The sequence below is a fragment of the Schistocerca nitens genome, chromosome 3 (genome assembly GCF_023898315.1).
Source record: "Schistocerca nitens isolate TAMUIC-IGC-003100 chromosome 3, iqSchNite1.1, whole genome shotgun sequence".
Lineage (NCBI taxonomy): Eukaryota > Metazoa > Arthropoda > Insecta > Orthoptera > Acrididae > Schistocerca > Schistocerca nitens.
The window spans coordinates 553,738,066-553,765,192 of NC_064616.1; the positions used below are offsets into that span (position 1 = coordinate 553,738,066).

The 27,127-nt window shown below is 37.4% G+C and overlaps 1 protein-coding gene across 3 annotated transcripts in view; it reads right to left on the reverse strand.

Annotated features, from left to right (window-relative positions):
• LOC126248461 (cytochrome P450 4C1-like) overlaps positions 1-27,127 on the reverse strand; it is a 269,044-nt gene that overhangs the window by 66,916 nt on the left and 175,001 nt on the right. For all 3 annotated transcript variants that reach the window (XM_049949466.1, XM_049949464.1, XM_049949465.1), the window contains 5 exons: positions 26,544-26,634; positions 16,018-16,203; positions 15,861-15,930; positions 12,164-12,290; positions 9,472-9,550 (listed from right to left, as the gene is read on the reverse strand). In XM_049949466.1, the coding sequence (XP_049805423.1) occupies positions 9,472-9,550; positions 12,164-12,290; positions 15,861-15,930; positions 16,018-16,203; positions 26,544-26,634 (553 nt within the window). The remainder of the gene's footprint in view (positions 1-9,471; positions 9,551-12,163; positions 12,291-15,860; positions 15,931-16,017; positions 16,204-26,543; positions 26,635-27,127) is intronic.

Consider the following 27,127-nt stretch of genomic DNA (forward strand, 5'->3'; position numbering starts at 1 on the left):
GCTTCCTCCAGTATTCCTGGGTTGGCTCTCCAGCCAATACACAACAAACCAAAAGAGGTTAAAGAAAGTGCAAAAATACACTTATTTAAAAAGGCATCTAAACAGTACCTGTTACACAATACATTATATAGCTTGAAGGTTTACTTAGCTAAAAAAGAGTAGGGGATTGGTAAAAAAAATGTTATGCAAATAAATAATGATTATAAAACATCTAACATTCCACATAACACCTGCACACTATGTTTTTTTTTCTTGTTTTTTCCTTTTCTAGAAGAGCTTGACATCTCACCCATTATAAAGGGATGCTGACTCAGTTTTTCGGGATAGTAAATAGGAGATTGTGATACAGAAAATGGCCCAGAGATCACCAGTGTGTGTGTGTGTGTGTGTGTGTGTGTGTGTGTGTGTGTGTGTGTGACATGTTATGAAACAATGTGTGTATAGTATGTGCAGTGACTGATAGTGAGATATGAGTGAACAGTGTGACATTAAATTATTTAATAAGCTATTTGTAAAAAAAAAAAGTATTGTATACCAGGAATAAATCTAATAATTGTCTCTGACTAGAAGTCTATAAATGTATGTGTGTATGAATTACCTTATTTTAAATTGGTCTAAACTTGTAAATGTTTTGACATGCCCTATATCCTTGTAAAAAGAGATCTACGGATGAATAAATCTACTACTACTACTGTGTCTATAACACTGTGCTTTGTTTTATACTATTGTGGTGTCATAAGCACAGTATACACCACCAGACAGCACCACAGGCACCAATAGATTTACAACCCACTCCAGAGACAGCGTATAGCCCAATAATTGCCACATCAGGAAGCTGCAGCGGTGGCGTCACCAGAGATTTGATATGCACCAGCACCACAGCACAACAGTCAGCTCAGCTGCCAAGAAGACCACCTTCTGCTTGTGTACTTCATGCCACATCATCTGCCTCCAGTGAGTCCACACGAGCCCATCTTCAATGAACATTTTAGTGGGAAAATAACTGTTTACTACCCAGCCTTAGTTTCTGGAATAGTACTTGACCTTCAGTATCTGTTGCCTGAGCCGATTTGTAAAAAGTTGAGCATTTGTCATAGATGTATGTGTTCTTGTCATTAATTATTATCAGTTTTTCAGTGTTCTCCTCTCATAGTGTTTCCGCACAGTGCACTAAAAATAGTTAAGGGTGGCGATGAGTAAAATCTCCTTCTGTGGTTGTATCAAAAGTATGATACAATGCCTATTATCAGTAGTGTGTCCTTTAAGAAGTTTCTTTAGAGTTACCATGGAGGGTACCTCCCATTATTAACTGTTCTATGTGGTACATATCCATCCAGTGCATGGTCAACTATTCTTTCAAACTGATCCACAGTTTCTCTACATGCTCCTGCCCTGTGCTGAAAGTTTCAAGCTCCTCATTCAGATATGGCTCCATTGTTTTTTTTTTTATCTAGTTTACTGAACATATATATATATATATATATATATATATATATATATATTTCTACTTGTTTTAGTCATTCTTTGTACTTTGGTAATCATTGTTGCCAAAATTGCCCAATAGCCACTGATACCAGTTTTGATATGTACATCCTGAATGAGCGAATGTTTACTTGTTGCCATTGAATCTAACATATTTTCATCATGAGTGGGATTCTGAACTATTTTTTCTGGGTAGCTTTCAGAGAAGGCATTTAGTAATGTTTTCGGGATGTCTTTTAACACCCACCAGTAACAAAATTGTAATTTTCCCAAGTGAGTATCAGATGATTAAAGTCTCCACTACTGATTACAATATGATTGGGGAAATAATGTACAAGTGAACTGATGTTTTATTTGAAGTTTGTGGTTACATCAGGAGGTGAGTCTCCTGCATGACAGAAGGATTCAATTATAATTTTATGCGCACACTTGGCACTGAGTCTTGCCCAAACAATCTTGCATGCTGTTTCAGTTTCTATCTTGGTGGCTTTGAGTTTATTGTTTACTGCAACAAATGCACCACTTTCATTTCCCATTAACCTGCCCTTTAATTATACACTTACATTTTCCCTGAAAATCTCATTGCTATGAATTTCAGATTTCAATGAGCTTTTTGTGCCTATTATTGTATGAGCTTCCCTGCTTTTCAGGAGCACTTCAAACTCTGACACTTTGCTGTGAATGCTTCAACAGTTAATTACTTGAATACTTTGGTTGAAGATAGCCTACAATTAGGTCATGAACTGTCTAGGATTTACTGGCTGTGCCCCTAAAACCTGTGATTTATCTGGTATTAGATTTTGTTATAGAACTCATTTAATATTAGTGGTGAAGATAACATAAATGCAAGTTTGTATAATTTTAGGGTGAATGTACCAAGCATTAAATGTGAACATCCCCAAACTGCACTGAACTGCAATATCAAACTCATTCTCATGCTGGTCTGTACTTTCGTAACTGATGGTCATTATGATAATATACAGAGTACAACTTTGTATAATATGGGCATAAATTTTCAGTTTTACTGGAATACTGTTTCAGAATGACCCTACTCACTGAATATAAAAACATGCAGGTAATATTTGGAACAGAAACCTGACTGAAGCCAGAAAGATATAGCAGTGAAATATTAAATTCTGAATCAAACATATACCAGTGGGATAAGCTGGACACCAATGACAGTGGGGAATTTATTGTCATAAAAAGCTTCATAATATGTCATGAGATATAGAAAATTTCAAAATTGGAAATAATCTAGTTGAAGTTGAGCACCAAAGGTAAGCCTAAAACAATAATTGAGTATCTCTATCATCCAATCACATCATATACTTAAAGGAAATCTGGGAAATTATCTCATATAAATTTGCTGAGACCATTCCATAGTAATAGGGGGAGAGGTATGTGCTTATAATAAGAGGAAGTGAGAAATCATCTTGCCCAAGTGTACTAAATATATTTTACTATGCTCATCTTGAGCAACTAATTAGACAATCCACCCACAATAGAGAATTTTTTGATTTGCTGGCAAGAATCAGTCCTATATTTTATGATTTAGTGCTTGTAGAGGTAAAATGCTATTATAATTGGGTTAATCTCTGGTGTTGCAAAAAAGGTAGAAAGGAATTTACAATTAACAACTACAACAATAAAATGATTAGAAACTACCTAATCTGTCAACATACAGTTCATGAGGTGCATACATAGAGGAATTGTGGGACACATTAAGATGTATTAGACTAGGTAGGTCTTTGGAAGATGATGAGGCATGGGTAGGACTCTCCTTCATTCAATAGCAGGATCAGGAAGTAAATATGAAAGCAGAGACAGCTGCATGGCAGATTCAATGAAATTAAGTTTTTACCGATAAACAAAAGCCAAATTAACAAGGGTAAGGACATTTGAGTGAGAAGGATTCACTTATTACAAAAGCAAAGTATTATATGTTGAACTCTCAAAATCTGCTCGAAACTTCTGGTCTTATATTAAATCAGTTAATGAAGCAAAACTACCTCAATAGATGATAGTTGATTATGATGCTACCCAGCTGGAAGATGATGAAGTTGAGGCAGAAATACTACTTTCTTCTTTTCAAAAATGCTTCACTAAAGATCTATGAACATAAGATATAGAAATAGGGGAGCATGATACTGAAAAATTTCTCATGTCACTTAATCCTACAGGATGTCATTGGATTCTGTATTGTGTATGTAAAAGTACTGGCTCATCTTCTATCAATAGTTTATTGCAGGTCATTATTATTTATTTATTTCATTATGAATTCAATGATTCCCTACTGTGAAAATTTACAAGGCTTTGGAATGACGAGAACAACTCAACCTGCCGAGCAACATAAATAAGGAGTGTGCTAGTCCAAAATATAAGGACAGTTGCAGGACAGATCACAGAACTACAGATAAATCTCACTGACATCAGTATTTTGCAGGACTATGCTAGATATTTTGTGTTTGTATATGATGACTTGTTTGGAGACCAAACTACTCCTCCAAAAGAATTATTTCTGTGAGCATTAATTCTATTTAACCCAACTTTTTCTGTTCATTTGTCCCAACCAGCCAGCAGTAGGCTAAGGATTTCAGGCTGAAATTGCACTTCTTCACTACTGTCTGATGGCCTTGGACTCTCACCAATTTGAATCAACAGAAGAGACGGAGAGAATTAAAACAAAATCTGTACACATTGTCACAGGTCCATTTAGTCAATATGAAAGTCACACAAAAATGCTCAATAAATTGCATTGGGGTTCATCCTAAGAAACATGTTATCATTTATAGAACACCTAATCATTACAGACTTATACAAAGGAAAAAACAGTATTTCTTATTCACTAGTATTTATCATCCTTCAGTAAGGAGTTGGGCATAATGTGTAAATGAATGTATGTAAACAATCATTTTGTCAGATAATGAAGGTAGCATGAGCATAGTTTCAGATAGAAGTGAGGGAGGAAGGAAGGAATATAAGAGTTTAATGTTCTGAGGGGTCATTAGAGATAAAGTACATGCTTGGATTATGAAAGGATGGGGAAGGAAACTGGCCATGTCATTTTCAAAGGTACTGTCCTGACAGTTGCTGAATCAATTTAGGGAAATCAAAGAAAATCTAGATCAGGATAAGTGAATGAGGATTTGAACTATCATCTACATCTGCATACATATTCCACAAGTCACCGTATTGTGTGTGGGGAAGTGTACCTTCTACCACTACTAAACATTTCCTTCCCTGTTCCATTCACAAGTAGATTGGGAGAAAAGCAACTGTCCATATGCCTCTCTACAAGTGTTAATTTCTCTTATGTTATGCTCATGGTCCTTATGGAAAATGTATATTGGTGGCAGCAGATTGTTCGGCATTCAGCTTCAAATGTTGTTTCTGTAAAGTTTCTCAACAGTGTTCCTCAAAAAGAGCATAACCTTCCCTCCAGGGAACCTACTGGTAACAAATCTAACAGCCCACCTCTGAATTGCTTCAATGTCTTCCTACAATCTGACCTGGTGCAGATCCCAAATATTCAACAAGTACTCAATGTGTTGCACTAGTGCTTTGCCTGGGGTCCCATTTACAGATGAACCACAGTTTCCTAAAATTCTCCCAATAAACTGAAGCCAGGCATTCACTTTCCCTATTTCAATCCTTACATTTTTGTTCCATTCCCTATTACTTTGCAACATGTTTAATCAATGTGACTGCATCAAGCAGTGCACAACTAATGCTGTATTTGGACATTATGGGTTTGTTTCTCCTACTCACCTACATTAACGTATGTTTTTCTACATTTAGACCTAGCCACCATTCATTACACCAACTAGAAAATTTGTCTAAGTCATCTTGTATACTGCTACAGTCACCGAATGACAACATCTTCCAGTACACCACAGCATCAGCAGCAAACAGCTGCAGATTGATGCTCATCCTGAGAGAGAGAGAGAGAGAGAGAGCGTGACTGTTCCTTAGGCTCATACCTTTGTTAATATCTGCAATGGACACAGTGTCAAATGTTTTACAGAAATCTAGAAATTTGACTTCTTCCTATTGCCCTGCATCTATGGTTCATAGGATATCATGTGAGGAAAGGGCAGGCTGAGTTTTGTATGAGTGGTGCTTTCCAAAACCATGGTTATTTGTGGACTGAAGCTCTCCTGTCCCACGAAAATTTATTATATTCAACCTGAGAATACATCCAAGAACTCTATAGCAAACCCATGTTAAGAATATTTATCTGTAATTTAGTGGGTCCACTCTTTTACCCTTCTTATATATAGGACCTACACATGCGTTTTCCTGTTCCTTGGGTCTTAGTACTGGGCAGCAGATTCATGATAAATGAAAGCTAAGTAAAGGTTGAGTGCTGCAGAGCACTCTTTGTAAAACAGAATTGCGACGCCATCTGGATCTGGCAACTTATTAGTTTCAACTCTTTCAGTTGTTTTTCTAAGCCAGGGATGTCTTTTACTGTGTCCTCTATATGGGAGTCTGTATGATGTTTAAATGATGGTATGTTTGTATGATTCTCTTGTGTGAGCTGTTTCTTAAACACGAAATTTGAAACTTCAGCTTTCCTCTTTCTATCTTCTTCTGCCACACCAGACTGGTCAGTGAAGCCTTTGACCTACTAAGTAATTTAACATAGAACCATAACTTTCTAGGGTTCTTGGAAAGATCTTTTGCTAAAGTCTGATGGTGGTAGTAGTTGTATGCTTTGTACATTGATCTTTTTACAGAAGCATGAAACTTTACTAACTTTTTCCTGGCATCATCTGCATGTTCTCTTTTGAATTGAGAGTGCAACATTCTTTGCTTCCTCGGCATTTTCTGAATTTTGTTGTTAAACTACAGTTGTTAGTCTTTTCCATCCTTAATCCACTTACTCAGCACATACTTTTCCAGAGCACAATTTATAATCAATTTAAAATTTGCCCTTAATAATTAATCTCTGCATCCATAATACTGTAACTTACTGATGTCTAATTATTGTCTTAGTGGGATGCTAACAACTGATTATCTTCTCTTACCAGCATTAATACTGTCCTAGCCTCACTGATTGATTTACTTACTTGGGTAACCATTTTTCTGTGATGACATCATGTTCACTAATCCCTGTGCCCATACTGACACCATTGATAAGGTAAGGTCTGTCTGTAGCTACAAGGTCTAAAATATTTCCATTGCATGTGGGCTGTTAAACTAGCTGCTGAAGACAGTTTTTAGAAAACTCCATCCTAAAGTACTTTGCAAGACTGTCTGTCTGTACAATCTGCAGTGAATCCATAGTTGTTCCAGTCTATACATGCTAAGTTAAAATCACCTCTCACTAATATTGCAGGATCAAAGATATTTTTGTGCTCCTGACTGGACTTTCTTTGAATTACTCTAAAGCTGACAGAGTGGAATTAGATGGCTGGTACAAGCATCCAGTTAACTTCATTTCACCTAGACCTGTTGTATGCATTCAGATAACTTCATTGTCACACTCAAATTTGACCTCAATAAAGACAATATTATTGTCAATTGCAATGAACACCCCCCTCCTCCTGTGGTGTCTAATCTGCTTTTCTGAAATACATTCCATGACTCGCTAAGTATTTCAGAGTTATCTACTTCGCACTTCAGCCAGCTCTCAGTCCCAAGATTAATTTGAGCATGAGTAATTTAACCAGCTTTGACTCCATCAGGAACTGATGTGCACATCAACCAAAGACTATAAGGAAGGAGAGGCTCACAGAATTCAGTCACTATCCCATTAGCTTTCATTATTCTTGCAAACTAAGATTCTGGCTATAAATAGCCATCTTCAGGAAATTTTCATTATATTTCAACAGACTTGCAGCAGTTCATGTCACCATATGTTCTTACAGGTGTACAGGCAGAAGTGTCCTTCTGCCACATATATGGCCTGAGTATAGTATCATAACCCAAGCACTGGGCATCATTGGTGCTGACAGGAGCAACAACTTGCAGCTGACTACACCCTTCATGATCGATAGCTACATGCAAGGCCACCTCCAGATCTCAAGTGAGGCTTCCCCTGACAGACATACCAAGTGCACACTGGCTTTGTTTCTGGCCCTGAGTGCCATTTCCCTAAGAGACTCCATAATGGGCCTAACATTGGAGGTCCTGATAACTAGCAAACTCCTCCCCCCCCCCCCCCCCCTCCTTATGCCTGCTCAGACCCTGTTGAAGGAGTGGCCACCTGTCCACTCACAGGGAGAATGGGCAAGGCCAGCGAGCCAGCCTGCCTCCACACTGACCCTCTGCCTAGAACGATGGTAATGTATCACCACCCACCATTCACCCTGTGGTGAGGGCAGATCTGCTGCATTGGATACAATGGAAGGGGACTTGTTAGTGAAACAAGTGACACCCGAAATGTTCCATGAAGTACCCCAGATTCTCCACCACCACTACACTCTAAGGCAGCAGCCTGAAGATAGCTGACCACAGCCGAAAGTGCCTTCAACTGTCCACAAACTGTGGCCAGCTCCTTTTGCATCTGCAACCCAACACACATACATCCTATCCATCTCAACATGAGTAACTTACAAAGTAATCTATGAAAGCACCCAGAGATACCTAATTATGCAACTTACTACCCTCCTGATGTGTCACCAATGGAGACTGATGCCTTAATGAGCTGTGCAACTGGCTGTTCAGAAAAAATGACAACTATTCTACTGATTATCTGATGTACTCTTTGCAGTTACACCTCTCAAATAGAAAAACATACATGGACTGTAAGAAGTGTGATAGTAAGAAAACACAGAAAAAGCCCAATACTTTATATGCTGCACAGCACGTGTGTAACAAGTAACAGTTGGACCCTGACTCCAGAATGTGCTAACTACTGCCACAGTTTTAGAAGCTCATCTGAAATTATGCATCTAAAATAATCTAGCTGAAGTATGACTATTTAAATATTTTACTCGAGAAATATGGACATTAGGTGTTAGCCTAATTCTATAAATTCCCAGGAAAACTGAATATAACAGTTAACTGTGATATGAATGCTTGCTCTAAATTTCTCACCTATGTTACAGATTTGAGTATTTGTTATATGTCAACAGCTTTGCCACAGTGGTAACATCAGTTCCCATCAGATCACCAAAGTTAAGCACTGTTCAGTTTGGATGGGTGACTATCTGGGTCTGCCAAGCTCTGTTGGCAAGTGGGGTGCACACAGCCCCTGTGAGGCCAATTGAGGAGCTACATGATTGAAAAGTAGCAGCTCCAGTCATGAAAACTGACAACAGCCAGGAGAGCAGTGTGCTGACCACATGTCCCCTGCATATCCATGTCAAGTGACACCTAGGGCTGAAGATGACATGACCATCAATCACTACTGTTGAGCTTCCTAGGTCTGTTTGACTGGAGTTAGTTTATTTGAGTATTTGTTATAAATTTGTTTTGTATTTAGAAACTAAAATACCTTATAGGAAACTAATAGTGTTCCAATAAATATATTTTCTTAAACTAGTACAGTAAAGGTGTGCTAATTATTACCAAACATAATATCTTCACTTGAGATGGGGGGAAATATTTGCAACTATGATGTGGGTGTACAGAGACAGTAATCAGTGATTCAACCTTGCTGTTTGAAATTGCTTGATAGAAGGGTAGTGAATTTTAACTCTTTAAGGCTTGAAAGATTAAATGATACTGTGCCACTAATTCAGAACATTATTCAGTATATCAATATGTTCTGTAGCCTTAGCAACCTGTCCTATTCAGAATAAGAAACATACAGTTCATTAGGTAAATTCAACACATTATGGCTGATTTATTGTTTCATATAAACACATCAAATTTTGTCAAGCATTATGGTTAGTCTTACTATAGTCATAAAATCATAATCTATTCAAGATATAATGCAAGTAATCTTATGGTACGTACCTTAGACACTTTAGAGACTTCATGGCAAGTTAATGATTTTAAAACAAACTTGAAAACTTGAGAAGAATGAAAGATACTTACCAACATCATTATCATTATTATTTGGGTTTCCACTCTTCCCCTGTTCAGTAGACATCTGTAATTTTTTATTTTGTATTATCTGCAAAATTAAACATATCCCATTAATTGAAAAAAAGGCCCTAATATTAAGTTGTGTAAAAGCATAATTACTTCGGATAACAATAATAACTAATAACTAAGATTTTCTGCAGTAATAGACCTACATTTATTACGAAAGTAAAGATACATCATTACTCTCTGTACGTGAAACAAAAGCAAATGACTTATACCTGTTAGTTCTGAAATTAGTGAATTTTTTAGTGAAGTCATTCCACTTTAGCCTGTTACAATATTATTTAATGCAATAAGTAACATTTCAACAGCTTAAAGCAGAATGACTTCATTCAAAGATTTCACAATGACTGTGGACCTAGTCTTCATCAAGATTCTGAAACTAATTTCTGTAACACTGGTCAACATTAATGTTATTTCAAATGCTGTTCAATATACACTCTGGTGCAAAGTTATTTACACTGCAGTACTTCTCACAGTGAAGTCAATCAGACAAATGAACATGAAACTATTATACCAGAGACAAAAAGTGAGACTGTAATAATAACTTCATGCTATAGACATGTACAGGGTGGTCAGAAACAGTCTGAAAAGCTTGTAAAGATGTTGCAGGGTAGGGTGTAGTGAAAAATAATTGATAAGAAAAAATTCCATAGACTGCACCATTTCTGAGTTAATTAGCGCTGAAAATAGTCAATCAGGCCATTGCATGTGCAAATTAAAGTGGCCCACCAGACACATTTAGTGTCAGTTGATGTCATAGCATGGATGATACCACATGAGACTGCTCAGCCTTTGGTTCAGGTTCGATCTTTACTGCCATCCCATATCCAATTTTTGTATCACTCTCTTGTTTGGTTTTAGGAAACTAAACAAAGATCACATTTGGTGACAGCATCTCTGGTAGGCTGATTGAATTTCCATATGCGATGGCCTGATTACCTAACTTCAATCCTAGTTTATTCATCCAGTATTTGAGAATGAGAACACCTAGTGACTTGCAACAAATCTTACACAGAATTTCAAGTCTTTATGAATTTTTCTTGCTGCCACCCCCCTTACATGCTGATGAAAGAAAAAATGTTTATTGCCCACAATTTCTCCACTGTTCATGCAGTAAAACTTCCGCATGGGGCATGGTATGGTAATTTATTACTTCTTTACTATTACCTGTGTTCATGAGACATTTTACAGACAGTATACACATATAAAACTCAATGTAAGTGCAAAATTATACTATTGTATGGCATATAGTTCAGGAGATATGATGTCTTAAACAATGCTGTGTGTGAATAACTTCTGCATCACGCATGACATTTTAAGTTATTACTTGTTTGGTATTACCTCCATTTACAACACATTTTGCAGACAGTTTCCACATATGCCACAGAATGTATCTACAAAATTAATCATTGTACAACACATAGTTCAGAAGATGTGATGTCAAAAACATTAAGCATGATGCCAGACACTGCGTGGTATGGAAGCAAACTCATGGTGATAAATAAGCATCTGGGGGATGCCAAGTTTCACTGCTACCTGCCAGGATAGCTGTGAGTGCTAACGTGCTGCTTCCTGGACTCGGGTAGGTGCACCGGCCCTGGATCGAATCTGCCCGGCGGATTAACAACGAGGGCCAGTGTGCCGGCCAGCCTGGATGTGGTTTTTAGGCGGTTTTCCACATCCCGCTAGGTGAATACCAGACTGGTCCCCACATTCTGCCTCAGTTACATGACTCGCCGACATCTGAACACGTTCGCACTATTCCATGAATTACACTTGACGCAGACAGCTGGGGTACACTAATTCCGTCTCAGGGGGTACGGGGTGGAGGCAGGAAGGGCATCTGGCCACCCCTTCATCCTAACCTTGCCTAATCCGTTCCTAACAATGCCGACCCTGCGTCAGTGCGGGACATGGCACTAGTGAAAGAAAGAAAGAAAGGATGCCTAGTTTCACTGCTAGTACCTAAATAAGATAAAATAGTACAACTCATGCTTAGAGTAATTCCTGTGAGAATAAACACTGTGATCAAATTGTGCCTCTTTAAAGCCAATTACCTTAGATAAAACTGTAAGAAATGGAGTAAATCATAACTAAGTATTTCAGCATATCAAGTGAAGCGTAATACATACTGGTACACAAATAAATGATATTTAGTGTTAAGTTTGCAATATACATACACATTAAAATATGCACAACTTTTAGGTGAATAAACTGCTCCAGAACCATCTTTAATACAGTCACAACATGAACACAATACCTCCATAACAAAGCACATTATTAAAATACCAGAGCCATTGATACTGATTTTATCAAAAGATGAAATCAGTTCTTTATCTTCAAAATATGAATAAGACCACAACAACAATGTTAATAAATAAAATCTTCAGAACAGAAATGCAGCTCACAACAGCCATGAATTCAATCTCTTCATGTTATCATATTTTCAAGAAAAATATATCATTATTACAAAACACCTTCAGATAATATTAGGTAGCAGCAGTTACTGCTATAGCTATTACCGTACACTGCACTTATGATCAGTGGAGGGAGTAAGTTTATTGCTTTACCATGTCAGTATCCTCTTCCAAATTGAATCAAATCATGCGAATGGCCTTTTGAGTTCTTAAAAACTTACTGTTTGTGTAGTAGTCTTCATAACATGTAAATGTTTTCTCCATTCTTTCCCAAGGCTGCTCAAGTTAAACAGAAAATCAGGAAAAAGCCAAGGTCTAAATGTCCGCTGAAGAGTAATATCTGAAGCACTAGAACAAAAATAAATTAAAATAAGATAATTTTAAAAACCAAGAAAATGAAGCTTATTAAAAAGAATATAAATCTGTGAAAGTGACTTAACTGTCCTAACTAGAATATATTGCACATTGTTAATAAAAATCATCTTGTTCTTAGAAAACAGATTTATTTTCTGTCTGTCAATTGCTACTTTTTTCATTTCATACTTTCCAGGACTGGGTAGTGTCATCCATCTTCAGATTATTTCTCATAGTTACAAAGTATATGACAGTAAAACTAGTAGTACTGTTAACACTGCCATAATTGTGCCATGTTTCATACCACAAGTCGTCACAGTAGACTATCACTAGATTTACGAGTAAACATTGACTACTGAATTGTGAATACATAATTTATGATGTTGAAATTTTAATGGAAGTTTGGACTCACACATGTTCTGGAACAAATTGATGAGATAATAGGTGCAGAAAATCTCTTTGTCAAGTGCAGCTGCATGGGTTGTTGGCAGCATGAGTTATTAAGGAACTGATACTTCCAACATTCAATAGGGAATAAAATATGACCACAGGCCATCTGAAAGTGTGTCTTGCATAACTGTAGACAGCACATAATTTGCCACACATGTCTACAACATTTGCCTTGTTGTACATGACTATTATTTCTACTTTGTTTGTCTCTTCATCAACACTGTCATCATGGTGCAGACACGACACAGGTACAACAGTTTTGCCTTCCTTAAGATTATATGCAAGATTTTCCGAAGGCAAACACATTTGAATCTTCTATATGCATACTTCTCTTCACAAATGGAAACAACAATTGCATTCCACAAAAATATATAAACATAATAATTAACTAACCTATACTTAACAAGACAATGATCTAATACAAAGCAATATTGTAATAATAACAAATCCCTTCAGAATTAACTATAATATGGCTATAATGGCTTCCCTTTTATTATTTCTCCTAAAGGCAACAATGAAAATTATATTGAACACCATTGCTCATGTGGGACTGTCAGTCTGCAATTTTTGACCATTCCACCACTGCTGCTCTAGTCCAAATGAAACCATGTGTGGCTACTGTAGGGTTAAGACTGGCTACCCTTTAACTACTACAAATGATTTTAAGATGGGCAACACTGTCCAAAACTGGTCAATTTAAAACACTTAAAGCAGTGATTGACAGATGGAAAGTAAACTTTTCTTCTACTTTTAAGGACTGTGCATTACTCCCTCTGACAAATATGTCTAGTTTTGATACACTGCATTAATCTTGAGAGCCTACTTACATGGGTTCAGTTAAGCCCAGTTTAAATCTATAGATGTAAAACACACCAATTAAGTTAGCTGTTAAATTTTATGCTCTCATAAGCCAAGTAGTAGACATAGCTTATTAATTGGCAAAATATCCAATATATTTTTTTTCATTAATTAAGACAAACTTAAAATATACAATTGTAGTGTTGTGGTGGTAGTACCATTAATGAAGTCATTATTTCAAAGTATGTGCCTACCTCTATTTTCATTTTTTATTTCTGATACATATTCTTAGCATTTTATATCATAAATTTTTCAGTTAAAATGCGACCACATGTTTTCCTTAAAACATTCTGAGTACTTCATGGAAGGATGAACTGTGTATGTAATTTTAAAATGAATTAGGTGCCTATTTTTCAGTCCTTTTACACAATCAAAAGCTGTTTCTTACTAGTAGTATTGGGCATAGGATGAAATATTAAAATGTAAGCTCTGTGACTACACTGGTGCACTAGAAAATGTGGCAGAATGATTAAAGTCTCTTGAAACAGTGTGAAAAACATTGTTCAGTTACCATAAAACAACAAAACAGTCACATAAGTACAATTTTACTGAAACTGACAAAATCCATAAAAGCTTATGCTCACATTTTGGTCTGTCATTGTCACATCCATAGTAATAGCATATGAGTTGAAGGCTAAGTGGGTGCATTTTCTTCATCCTTATCACTGAATAACTTTTTAAAAATTACAATGAAAGATTTATGATGGAACTTCAGGCACTAATGAAAATACATTATGTACACTGATTCATGAGTCACAGTTAACTTCATTTTGCTCATTCATCTTTGACTGTAGCAGGAATGTACTATGGTTAGATTACAAAAGTATCTAAATAAAATTTTAGTATTATTTGCAGATAATGATGTAGGAGCAAAAAACTAACAAATCAACCAGTTCAGTTGTACCAGGTGTTTGAATTTTTCAGAAGATAATGTTTCCTTACTTGCCAAAAGGTGTGTCATAATGTGATGAAGGAAGTGTAACTCCAAAGTTTTTTGGGAATGGTCACATTTCATACATTCACTACAAGACCATGTCAGCTGGAAATATGTTCAGTCAGTCATGAGGAATTTTATCTCTCCAAGGTCAAATGAAAATATCTGCTCACTAGAATTGTGTTCACAATTCAAGATATACAATTTTCCTTATCATTTATGACAGTGTGATACAAAATCTGATGTAGTACATTTATAATGATAAATGAAAATTGGTGCTGGATCAGGATTCATGCTAATAGCCCTTGCAGTTTGTAAGCACATGTCTTAACCAATCACATCATCTGAACACACATTAATGACAAATTCAAACATTTTACATCATTTTTATGTTCCTTCTGTTTAGTGAAAAAAATGATTGAGGTTCTTCCTTCAGCCATAGCACCACCAGAGAAACAGCTCTAACAATGAAAGCTACCAGTTGAATATTCACCATCTTAATTAAACCCATTGAAATAAAACTATAATAGCACCAATGAATACTGAATCGATGAAATGATAACAGTGAAATTCATCTGTAACTCTTAAACCTGCAGTGTAATGAATATGTCATGACAAATGAAAAAAATTATGAGTTGATTTCATTGACATCATTTCTTGTCACTATATTTAACTGACTTCATCCCCAGTGGTTCCATTCACTTTAGTGAATTTATTCAAATAACAATGTAATGGCTTTGCTCACTTTTGCTCTGCAATACATTTTGAAAATTTTCATTAAGCAAAGTGCCCACTCGGGCCATGACTAACAAGAAAACAGCACACCTTAGGTACTAGTCTTGAATAAAATTTCTGCATCACTGTGCCACATATGTGAAACACTGTGATAGGAATTAACTGCCATTCTCTACATGTGTAAAGTCTAAGTTACTGGGTTAGGTACCCAAAACTTGTCAATAGGAATTCATTTACAGTCAGCACATGTATTCTATAAATTGTCTAAACTACTGCACTGAATAACCAAAACACTCTCACAGCAACTAATTTCCATTCTGTACTTTGTACTCTGATACCCATAGTTGATTGTATGACAGTCTTAAACTGATGTTTGTCAAAGAACACCAATTCATAACCCATACAGTGCTCAAAGACCTATAATGAAATATTAATTTATGATGAAAGAACACTCATTAAATGCTAAATTAACATGAAATTATGAAAATACTTTTATAAACATGGAACTTAAACTTTGCCAAGTGCTTGTCATTATCAGGACTGTAAGTGAACAGTGTTTGCAGATTGATGACAGTTATGTGCCTTACCTTCGAACAGCATGGACGTATTCAGAGTCGCTGTTGATCTGTGCATTGAAACTTACTCCCATTGCTGTTTCTGAAAATCACGAGAAATAAGTATAAATTTAGTGTCTAGTCCTCATTCCAACTTGTATATAAATGTCATGTAGACATTATGACTTACCATTTATAATATCCAAGGTAAGCAGGTTGACATAAGAATAAATATCAAATGCTGGTCCATTTAATTTCTTTTTCCACAAATCGATCATGACATCCCCGTTTGAGTTGAAAACATTGATAAATTCTTCAAGAATTTTAAAATGAAATGTAGGAGTGATTATCTTACGATGTTTTCGCCAATGGTTACCTGTCCAGAAAGAAAAAAGAAACAGAAGATGTGCCATGTCAACTACTGAGAACTGACATTTTTCCTAAAAATATATTATGAAATTAACATATGTCTCTGTCTATATTAAAAATATTTTAGTACTGTGGAAGTGACATAATAGACTAATAAATATGTAACAAGTGCTCTATGTCTTTAATTTCTCATTTGTTGCTTCTTGTTCTGCTTTTTATGCCAATGTTTATGCACATGTACTTTATGTCTGTGTAATTTATGCATAGTCAGTCCATGTACGCATATTACATGTAGACAATAGTGTACCTACATGAGTTGTGACCCCAAAGAAGAAGCTGGATTCTTGTGGGTATGTTATCTGCCATGATTTGCGCAGATATGTGCCACAATGACTACTGTGCATAACCTACTGTGCGCCACTGACAGTGCCGTCCAGGATATTAAAAATGAGACCAAAGTTCCACAGCACCCATCTCAAGTGCTCCAACCACTGGATTCTGCACCACACACTGATCTGACTCTGAACATCATGGTATGAACCACGCCGCTCATGCCATCGGATACAGTGATGCAGTCACAGATCAGTGTTTCACACAGTAATACAGGAGTGTCATATGATGTTAAGCCCAATGTGAACATGCTCCCAGTTCTCTCACTGGTCCCAGTACCACTTTTGAGGGCAAAAGATTTTCTGCTCTTCAACTCTTGCTCCTTCTGCATTGCATTTTCAAATACAGACCCAGCCATTTGTGCCTGATCAACCAGATATTCGTCTACAATAATGGAGAATATTTGCACTCAACAGAAAATCAGTGATGATTTTCAATAGTTTACCTTAGTGATCAATAATCTTGATCACTGAGCTGTTGCAATGGTGTCAAATATTATATTAGATTCCCCTCTCCAGCTTGGCTACAATGATCTAAACATGGCACTGATTTCTCATTTTACAAAAGCAGTGGATAAAGGACTCATATAAATCCTGAACCATGAGAGATGGGGCAAAAATACACAATCTGAATTGTGGAGACAGCCATGTGGAATAACTGATGCCAATATCATTTCAGATGCTTTGCTGCTACACATTTGGCAACAACAATTGCTACCTAAAGCCACATTAACCCTAATTGCTCATGAAGGGTAGGTATAATGCAAGTTGCTTTGAGTTGTTGATAGAACATACACCTTGCTCAACTCACACATCACTGTGGCTGCCATGACAATTTCTGCTCATTCTGAGGCTAGCTGAGGCATCTCACACTAGCTCAATGCACTGCTGTTTTGCTGTGATGCTGTCTCTGCCCAAAGACCATCATTCATTCCCTATGACCTGTGAACTCTCCATGCCACCATCAAGAAGCTGGCTCAGCAGTTAGAAATATTGTAACTACAGACTGCAGCAGCTGAGACACATGTGGCTCCCATGCCACACCACCTTAGTCTCATCACGAGAACATTCAGGCAAATAAATGAAAACCACCAGTTTGCTTTTGTTCTACAGTATTACTTTAATTGTTAACTGGTTTTTGGCTTACAAGGCCATCTTCAGACATTTACTGAGTATTATCACCAAAGAAGTTAAATGTTAGCAGAAAACATTGGAAGAGAAGTAACACATCTAGACTGAAGTAGAAACATACAGTAAGTAAAATCTTTGCAATGAAAAAGTAAAAACTGAACAGTACATAAATAACAGCGGAGTAGGCAGGAAAAGCTTTGGCACAAAACAGGAATAGCATGCCTACATAACAGTTTCTATTAATAAACAAAACTGATAAAATAAAATAAAATTAAAATTATTACTAGACAAGGCTGCATCAGGAGGTATGAAACATGGAGAGTGATACACAACCAATTAAAAGAAGAGACAGTTATCAATGTAAATACAGAATACACAAGGAACTTAAGCAATATCAATAAGATAAACAGAAATAAATAAATGCAGGAAAATGGAGGTGAATGGACAATTGTAACCACTGAGTTCTTCTCCCAAGAACTGCTACTTCATCAAATATGTTGGAGAACTTAGACAGAGAGCTTTTAGCAATTTATGAAAGCATTTGCCTTTTCCACCCTCTGATCAAAGCTCATGCTGTCACCACCTACACGGACCACAGATCCAATTTTTCATTGTTCAAAAAGATCAGTGACAAGTGTTCTCCATGCCAGCTCAGACACATCGAATACATTTTCTAGTGTACAACTGACATACACCACATTCCTGGTGACAATAAGATTGTACCCAATTATTTTTCCTGCATAAGTGGGTTAGCACTGGTTGTGGACTACAATGAGCTCATTTGTGCTCAGTTTTCTGATCAAAAACTTCAACTGTTATTGAAACACTTACCCACTGAGCTATGCCTCCACCAGATGTCATAGCAAAAATATGACTCGAAATATCTGCAAACAAACCACAAATCACACCTCACTTTCAACATAGTTTTTGACAACAACCACAATTTGTCACAACCCAGAACCAGTGCCACAGCCAAACAGATGACATAATTTCGTGTAATCTTCTACCTAGAAGGATGTGAGCACCTAGGCTTGCAAATGCTTACAGTGCCAACACTGCAAGATCAGATGTAATATACACAAAAATGTGGGAAATTTTCCAGCTTCAACAATGAGTTTTGCCCACACCCACATCAAAGTAGATTGCTGCCCCTTCCTATCTGAAGATTACAGATACATCTACATGGCAGTGGACAGATGTACACAGTAGGCAGAGACAGTTCTGTTCAGGGTCACATCCACTAAGACAACCACTGGGGCATTCATCAAGTCCTGGTTGTTACATTTCAGCAGCCCTCTTCAAATGACTACTGTCCAAGGACAATCATTAGAATCAGCCTTTTCAGTGAACTGTCAAAACGGTGCGGGCTCCAGTGCCACTGGATCACAAGCGACCACCCAGAAAGCAACAGCATAGTTGAGAGAAGGCATCACACTTCAAAAACCACACTAATGTGCCACAATGATACTTTACTCCAACATTACCACTAGTGCTATTAAGAATATGCAAGGATTTCAAAGTGGATCTTAAGTGATCATCCACTGTGATGGTTTGTGGCAAGCTCTTGCACATGCCAGCATAATTCCTTGCCCCCTCACCACTGTCAGATGAGCAACAGCTTCCGCAGCTGTTACAACAACTGCGTGAACACATACATGTGTCAGAACCAGCTGTGTCACCGAGTGTAGTTGTGTGTCTTTCATGCGCAGGTATTTGTGCACAGACTGGTCGCAAGGTAAAATTCAAATATGCTTTTATCCCCAGTGCTCCATACAGTGGGGCAGGGGCTGTGTCAGAGTGACGTAACCAACTAATCACTATGTGACAAGTGCAGTGTGTCTTTAATTTCTCGTGTCCTATGTTCCTTCCTGCTCTGCTGTATACAGTGAAATGGAATGTATTACACTGGTAGTCCCAGTATGCGTATTATATGTAGATGATAGCATCTCTACAGTACCACAATTTGTAAATATATAGGTACTCAATGAGATAAAAAGAAGAAATAAATTCAATCTTTAAGTGAATAAGCCTTGAAAAAGTCAAACAAGTTTGTTTAAAAACCTTTATTCCTCAGCACAGAGTGAAATGCAGTAAAAAGGCTCATTTGCCTGTCATGGTAAATGATATTAGCTTTTATGCAAGCATTAGTGATACTGTAGGTGTATATGTAAATGGAAAACAAATTAAAAAAGTAGTTAATACAAAGAAATGTACACACAAACTTTTTTAAATGATCTTTAATACAGTATGTAATGACTATTTAAAATGTCTTTGTTCCATGCTAATATTCTCTTGCATAAACCTTAACACATTGTCTGTGGAGCCAATTTTACTGGCCTTTCTGTTCAGGTGATAGTCCCGCATGCTACTGAGAACCTCACACATGTTGTTTCTGTTGTTGTTGTTGTTGTTGTGGTCTTCAGTCCTAAGACTGGTTTGATGCAGCTCTCTATGCCACTCTATGCTGTGCAAGCTTCTTCGTCTCCCAGTACCTACATCCTTCTGAATCTGTTTAGTGTATTCATCTCTTGGTCTCCCTCTACGATTTTTACCCTCCATACTGCCCTCCAATAACCAAATTGGTGATCCCTTGATGCTACAGAATATGTCCTACCAACCAGTCCCTTCTTCCAGTCAAGTTGTGCCACAAACTCCTCTTCACCCCAATTCTATTCAATACCTCCTCATTAGTTATCTGATTGACCCATCTAATCTTCAGCATTCTTCTGTAGCACCACATTTCGAAAGCTTCTATTCTCTTTTTGACCAAACTATTTATCGTCCATGTTTCACTTCCACACATGGCTACACTCCATACAAATACTTTCAGAAACGACTTCCTTACACTTAAATCTGTACTCGATGTTAACAAATTTCTCTTCTTCAGAAATGCTTTCCTTGCCATAGCCAGTCTACATTTTATATCCTCTCTACTTCGACCATCATTGGTTATTGTGCTCCCCAAGTAGCAAAACTCCTTTACTTCTTTAAGTGTCTCATTTTCTAATTTGATTCCCTCAGAATCAGCTGACTTAATTCGACTACATTCCATTATCCTTGTTTTGCTTTTGTTGATGTTCATCTTATATCCTCCTTTCAAGACACTGTCCATTCTGTTCAACTGCTCTTCCAAGTCCTTTGCTGTCTCTGACAGAATTACAATGTCGTCGGTGAACCTCAAAGTTTTTATTTCTTCTCCATGAATTTTAATACCTACTCCAAATTTTTCTTTTGTTTCCTTTACTGCTTGCTCAATATACAGATTGAATAACATTGGGGAGAGGCTACAGCCCTGTCTCACTCCCTTCCCAACCACTGCTTCCCTTTCATGCCCCTTGACTCTTATAACTGCCATCTGGTTTCTGTACAAATTGTAAATAGCCTTTCGCTCCCTGTATTTTATCCCTGCCACCTTCAGAATTTGAAAGAGAGTATTCCAGTCAACATTGTCAAAAGCTTTCTCTAAGTCTACAAAAGCTAGAAATGTAGGTTTGCCTTTCCTTAATCTATCTTCTAAGATAAGTCGTACGGTCAGTATTGCCTCACGTGTTCCAATATTTCTACGGAATCCAAACTGATCTTCCCCGAGGTCGGCTTCTACCAGTTTTTCCATTCATCTGTAAAGAATTTGCATTAGTATGTTGCAGCCGTGACTTATTAAACTGATAGTTTGGTAATTTTCACATCTGTCAACACCTGCTTTCTTTGGGATTGGAATTATTATATTATTCTTGAAGTCTGAGGGTATTTCGCCTGTCTCATACATCTTGCTCACCAGATGGTAGAGTTCTGTCAGGACGGGCTCTCCCAAGGCTGTCAGTAGTTCTAATGGAATGTTGTCTACTCCCAGGGCCTTGTTTCGACGCAGGTCTTTCAGTGCTCTGTCAAACTCTTCATGCTGTATCATATCTCCCGTTTCACCTTCCTCTACATCCTCTTCCATTTCCATAATGTCCTCAAGTACATCGCCCTTGTATAGACCCTCTATATACTCCTTACACCTTTCTGCTTTCCCTTCTTTGCTTAGAACTGGGTTTCCATCTGAGCTGTTGATATTCATACAAGTGGTTCTCTTTTCTCCAAAGGTCTCTTTAATTTTCCTGTAGGCAGTATCTATCTTACCCCTAATGAGATAAGCCTCTACATGCTTACATTTGTCCTCTAGCCATCCCTGCTTAGCCATTTTGCACTTCTTGTCGATCTCATTTTTGAGACGTTTGTATTCCTTTTTGCCTGCTTCATTTACTGCATTTTTATATTTTCTCCTTTCATCAGTTAAATTCAATATATCTTGTGTTATCCAAGGATTTCTACTAGCCCTCGTCTTTTTACTTATTTGATCCTCTGGTGCCTTCACTACTTCATCCCTCAAAGCTACCCATTCTTCTTCTACTGTATTTCTTTCCCCCATTCCTGTCCATTGTTTCCTTATGCTCTCCCTGAAACTCTGTACAACATCTGGATTATTCAGTTTATCCAGGTCCCATCTCCTTAAATTCCCACCTTTTTGCAGTTTCTTCATAACCAGTAGATTGTGGTCAGAGTCCACATCTGCCCCTGGAAATGTCTTACAATTTAAAACCTGGTTCCTAAAGCTCTGTCTTACCATTATATGATCTATCTGATACCTTCTAGTATCTTCAGGATTCTTCCAAGTATACAACCTTATTTCATGATTCTTGAACCAAGTGTTAACTATGATTAAGTTATGCTCTGTGCAATATTCTACCAGGCGGCTTCCTCTTTCATTTCTTACCCCCAATCCATATTAACCTACTATGATTCCTTCTCTCCCTACTATCGAATTCCAGTCACCTATGACTATTAAACTTTTGTCACCCTTCACTATCTGAATAATTGCTTTTATCTCATCATAAATTTCATCAATTTCTTCGTCATCTGCAGAGCTAGTTGTCATAAAAACTTGTACTACTGTAGTAGGCGTAGGCTTCATGTCTATCTTGGTCACAATAATGTGTTCACACTATGCTGTTTGTAGTAGCTTACTCGCACTCCTATTTTTTTATTCATTATTAAACCTACTCCTGCATTACCCCTATTTGATTTTGTATTTATAACCCCGTATTCACCTGAGCAAAAGTCTTGTTCCTGCTGCCACTCAACTTCACTATTTCCCACTATATCTAACTTTAACCTATCCATTTCCCTTTTTAAACTTTCTAACCTACCTGCGTGATTAAGGGATCTGACATTCCGTGCTTCGGTCCATAGAACACCAGTTTTCTATCTCCTGATAATGATGTCCTCTTGAGTAGTCCCTGCCCGAAGATCCGAATGGGGGACTATTTTACCTCTGTATTATTTTACCCAAGAGGACGCCATCATCGTTTAACCATACAGTAAAGCTGCATGCCCTCAGGAAAAATTACAGCTGTAGTTTCCCCTTGCTTTCAGCCGTTCGCTGTACGAGCACAGCAAGGCCGTTTTGGTTAGTGTTACAAGGCCAGATCAGTCAATCATCCAGACTGTTGCTCCTGCAACTACTGAAAAGGCTGATGCCCCTCTTCAGGAACCACACATTTGTCTGGCCTCTCAACAGATACCCCTCCGTTGAGGTTGCACCTATGGTACGGCTATCTGTATCGCTGAGGCACGCAAGCCTCCCCACCAATGACAAGGTCCATCGTTCATTGGGGGGGGGGGGGCTCACACATGTATTTGAGTGACATGGAAATGTAACAATGAGACTAGGGGTTTACAAAAACCAAAAATGGCCACTGAATACAATAAGGAAGAAACTGCCATTCACCTTTCTGATCAGATCAACTGAGAAAGACAATAAAATGGATCAAAAGTTACAATTTAATCTCTTTCTGAACATCACTGTTGTGAATGTGTTTGATGTATTCAAACACATGATGGGACAGAAAGTGTCAATCACAATATTTTAGAAAAAGTTGGCAGACATAGTGTCACAGCATTCACATGAAGAAACTCCAGTCAGTATTGATACACAAAGAAGCAGACACTAGGTGGACAACAAGGAAGGAAAAGTGTATAAAGTGCATTGATATTGTTCTGAACATTAGAAGACAAACAAAAAACCATTCAGGCACAATGCAGCTTGAAAATTAACTAAAGAGGTGGTTTGCGTTTTTTAATACATGCACAACCCCATATTTGTACACAGTATTTTAATAATCTTTATTAAAATTACATTTGTTTTTTAACCCTGTTGCCGCGATTCCCATACAATGATGTTGTCTGAATGATAAGTACTGTCTCAGTTCACATGGATTGACTTCACCCAGATGAAAAGTACACTGTCAGGCCCAGGAAACTGACTCCACCCAAACGAAGAAAGCCACTGTTGGGCTCATGGGACTTACAGTATACCTAACATGTTAACGTGTCAACATGCACAGACTTCTATGCTCTGGCATCAGTTCTCAAAATTCCATAATGAATAGTAACCTTCACATCATCTCGTGATAATCATAATTTGTGAAAATATCAAGTGGTCACAGTAACCTCAAACCATTAATGACAATCCTTGTTTCATCCTACAAGTCTTTGATACACATCACTTAGTACAACATCTATAGGCTTTGTAGAGCATTTTGACTACATTTATTTGAAATAATCACACACTGGGTGCAATTAAATGGCGACTTCTCTGAGATATGAACAATTTGTGGTTGAATATCCCCAATCACAGCAATTGTTTAAAGTCAGAAATCTCTATTCCTTTTATATTTGCAGATGAGCCTGTTATACACTGATTCCTCACCAAAACTTGGATACTGCTATTTGATGTTATTATGCCAACACAAGGATATCTGTTTACAAAAATGTCATTTATTTCATTAATTGAGGCACAATACCACAGTACCATAAGTTCATCTACCTAGCCAAAACTGTTACAGCACACCTATGTGGTGGGGCTTTACTTGAGGTACTCAGGTATTTTCATGAAGTGAGATCATGTGATACAGGTCGGTTGGTTGTGTTGTTTGGGGGAAGAGACCAAACTGCGAGGTCATCGGTCTCCATGTGATACAGTTTGTGGTGATCTACACAGATGGTGACTAAAGCCCAGCAATCACTTTAGTATTCGCAAGGAGCACCATATGTGCTGACACTGGATTTCACCCTCTCTCTCCTCTGATCAACATCAAACGCGAACACTTCACCATACTATAGACAGACTCTTTACAGCCACAAACACCAGATGGATACATCTAAGACTGAACTTTCACACAAAGAGTGGCTGTTGTGTGCAGAGGAAGCTGATATACCCCTTGGGGTCTCCCAGCCAATAACGTAATACAGGGGCTGGACAGAAATAAGGAAACACTGCAAGGAATGCATGTTTGAACATAAATGCAGATGCTAGCCAAGTCTCTAGGTTGCACTGTTGTGTTGAACAATGAATGGCACCTATGCAATGTGCTCAACACATTGCAAGTGTCAGTCATGGTCAGAACAGTGCACTGTATAGTTGTGAGTCATTATGTCTAAACTAAGTGAATTTAAACATGAGCAAATTGTTCATACCCTAATGGTGGGTGCTTCCATACCCAAGGTAGCTGAAGTGTTTGGCACTTCAAGAGACCCTGTATCAAAGATTTATACTGTATACAGTGAAAATCGAAAAATATCAGTCACAATGAGGATGAAAGTGTGTGTTGAGTGATGATGACAAATGAACATTGGAGAGTATTGTGATTAAAACTAAGAGGATGATGACTGCAAAAGTCAAAAGTCACTACAGAACTGAATGCTGTTCTTGCAAATACTGTCAGCACCAAATCAACATGAAGGGAGCTCCATAGGCTGTGAATTGGAGGGCAAGCTGGAATTCGGAAACTATTCATCTGTGATGCAAATGCCCATGAGAGGAAAATGTAGCCATAAAACCTAGGCTATGGAGCAATGGAAAAAAGTCATTTGACTGGATGAATCTTGATTCCCAAAGTTTCCAACTTCTGGCTGAGTTTACATTCCAAAAGTGAAACATGGCAGGGTGGTTTGTGATGATTTGGGTAGCCATATCACGGTACTCTATGAGCCCCATGATTACTCTGCAAGTGGCATTACTGCCAAGGATTCTGTGACCATTTTGGCTGACCAGGTCGATCCCATAGTACAATTTTCACGGGAGAAATAACAGGTCCAACCACTTTCAAATAATTGTTTATTGCGTTTACTTTGGTTTCAACACCTCTAAGGATGTCTTCAGCAGAATGAAAATTTAAAAGCCATGAAATTATATTGCAAGAAGACATGCTGAAGTCAAAAATCAAAAATGTTCCAGCCTTTGGTACTTACACGTTGCAAGGAACAACATCAGACTCTGATGTTGTGCTATTGAAGGTGCTCTTGAAGTTAAGCACTGATCAGAAATTGTGTCTTACAATCTTAAACTTTTGGACTTGTTATTAAGTATGGCGTAAGGGAGTTGAAGAGAAAATGGAGTAATAAAAATTGATCATTTATGTTGCTCTTTAAAACATCCATTTTGTACATTTTAACAACTCAAAATCTATCTTTCACTGTAAAATGTGGAGACACACTGTGTAAGGGTGAATATTTCTGTAAGTACTTAAAGTGATTAAATTTAATGAGTAAAGTGAATGGTCCTGCATATAATTTTTGTTTTTTTTCCAGATTAACTTTTGATATTCAAATTAAGATTTAACTAAATTCATTTTTCATTATTCTTATCTAACTTTGTGACAAGATTCATGTAAGCAACTTGTGCTATTTTCAAGTACAAAATTACTTTAACTGAGGTGTTGCTCAACATCCTGTAAAAACCATACAAAATGACATGTTACAAGTAAATAGTATTAAAGTAACTAACCATCTGCGGTAAGAAGTCCTTGTCCAAGCCATGGTTCTACAAACTTGTAACTTATAGATTTTTTAATGTGAGTTGTACTGCTGAGAATAGTCTGAAACAAAGCAACCACAAATAAATTCTCAAATTACATCTTTTTACTGTTGCTATCAAACTGCTATCAAATAGAGGGAGGTATGCAATTATATGACCAGTTGGATGCACCCAGAAGGTGCTTCATCACAGACCTAAAGTGAGCAGGTTAAGAGTTAGCATCACGATAGAGATAACATCTTTAAGTAAACACTAATTTGTCTCTTTAAGTAATGGGATTCCTTATGGAGATATATTGCAGAACAAAAGGCAATTAAATGGGTTGGGCATGTTTGGTTTTCTATAACTCTCTAGAAAGCAGCATCTTGATGTAGAATAAACAGCAAGTGAGTAAAAGTCATCTTGTTGTATGCTGATCTGTGCTATTATTCACTGCCGTACATTTGTAAACCTAACAGTGTACTGAATAATACAGAAAATAAGCAACAATGTCCATCATATGTGTTCTGCCTCAGAAACCATTTTAATAGCACATACAACTGCACTAAATTCCG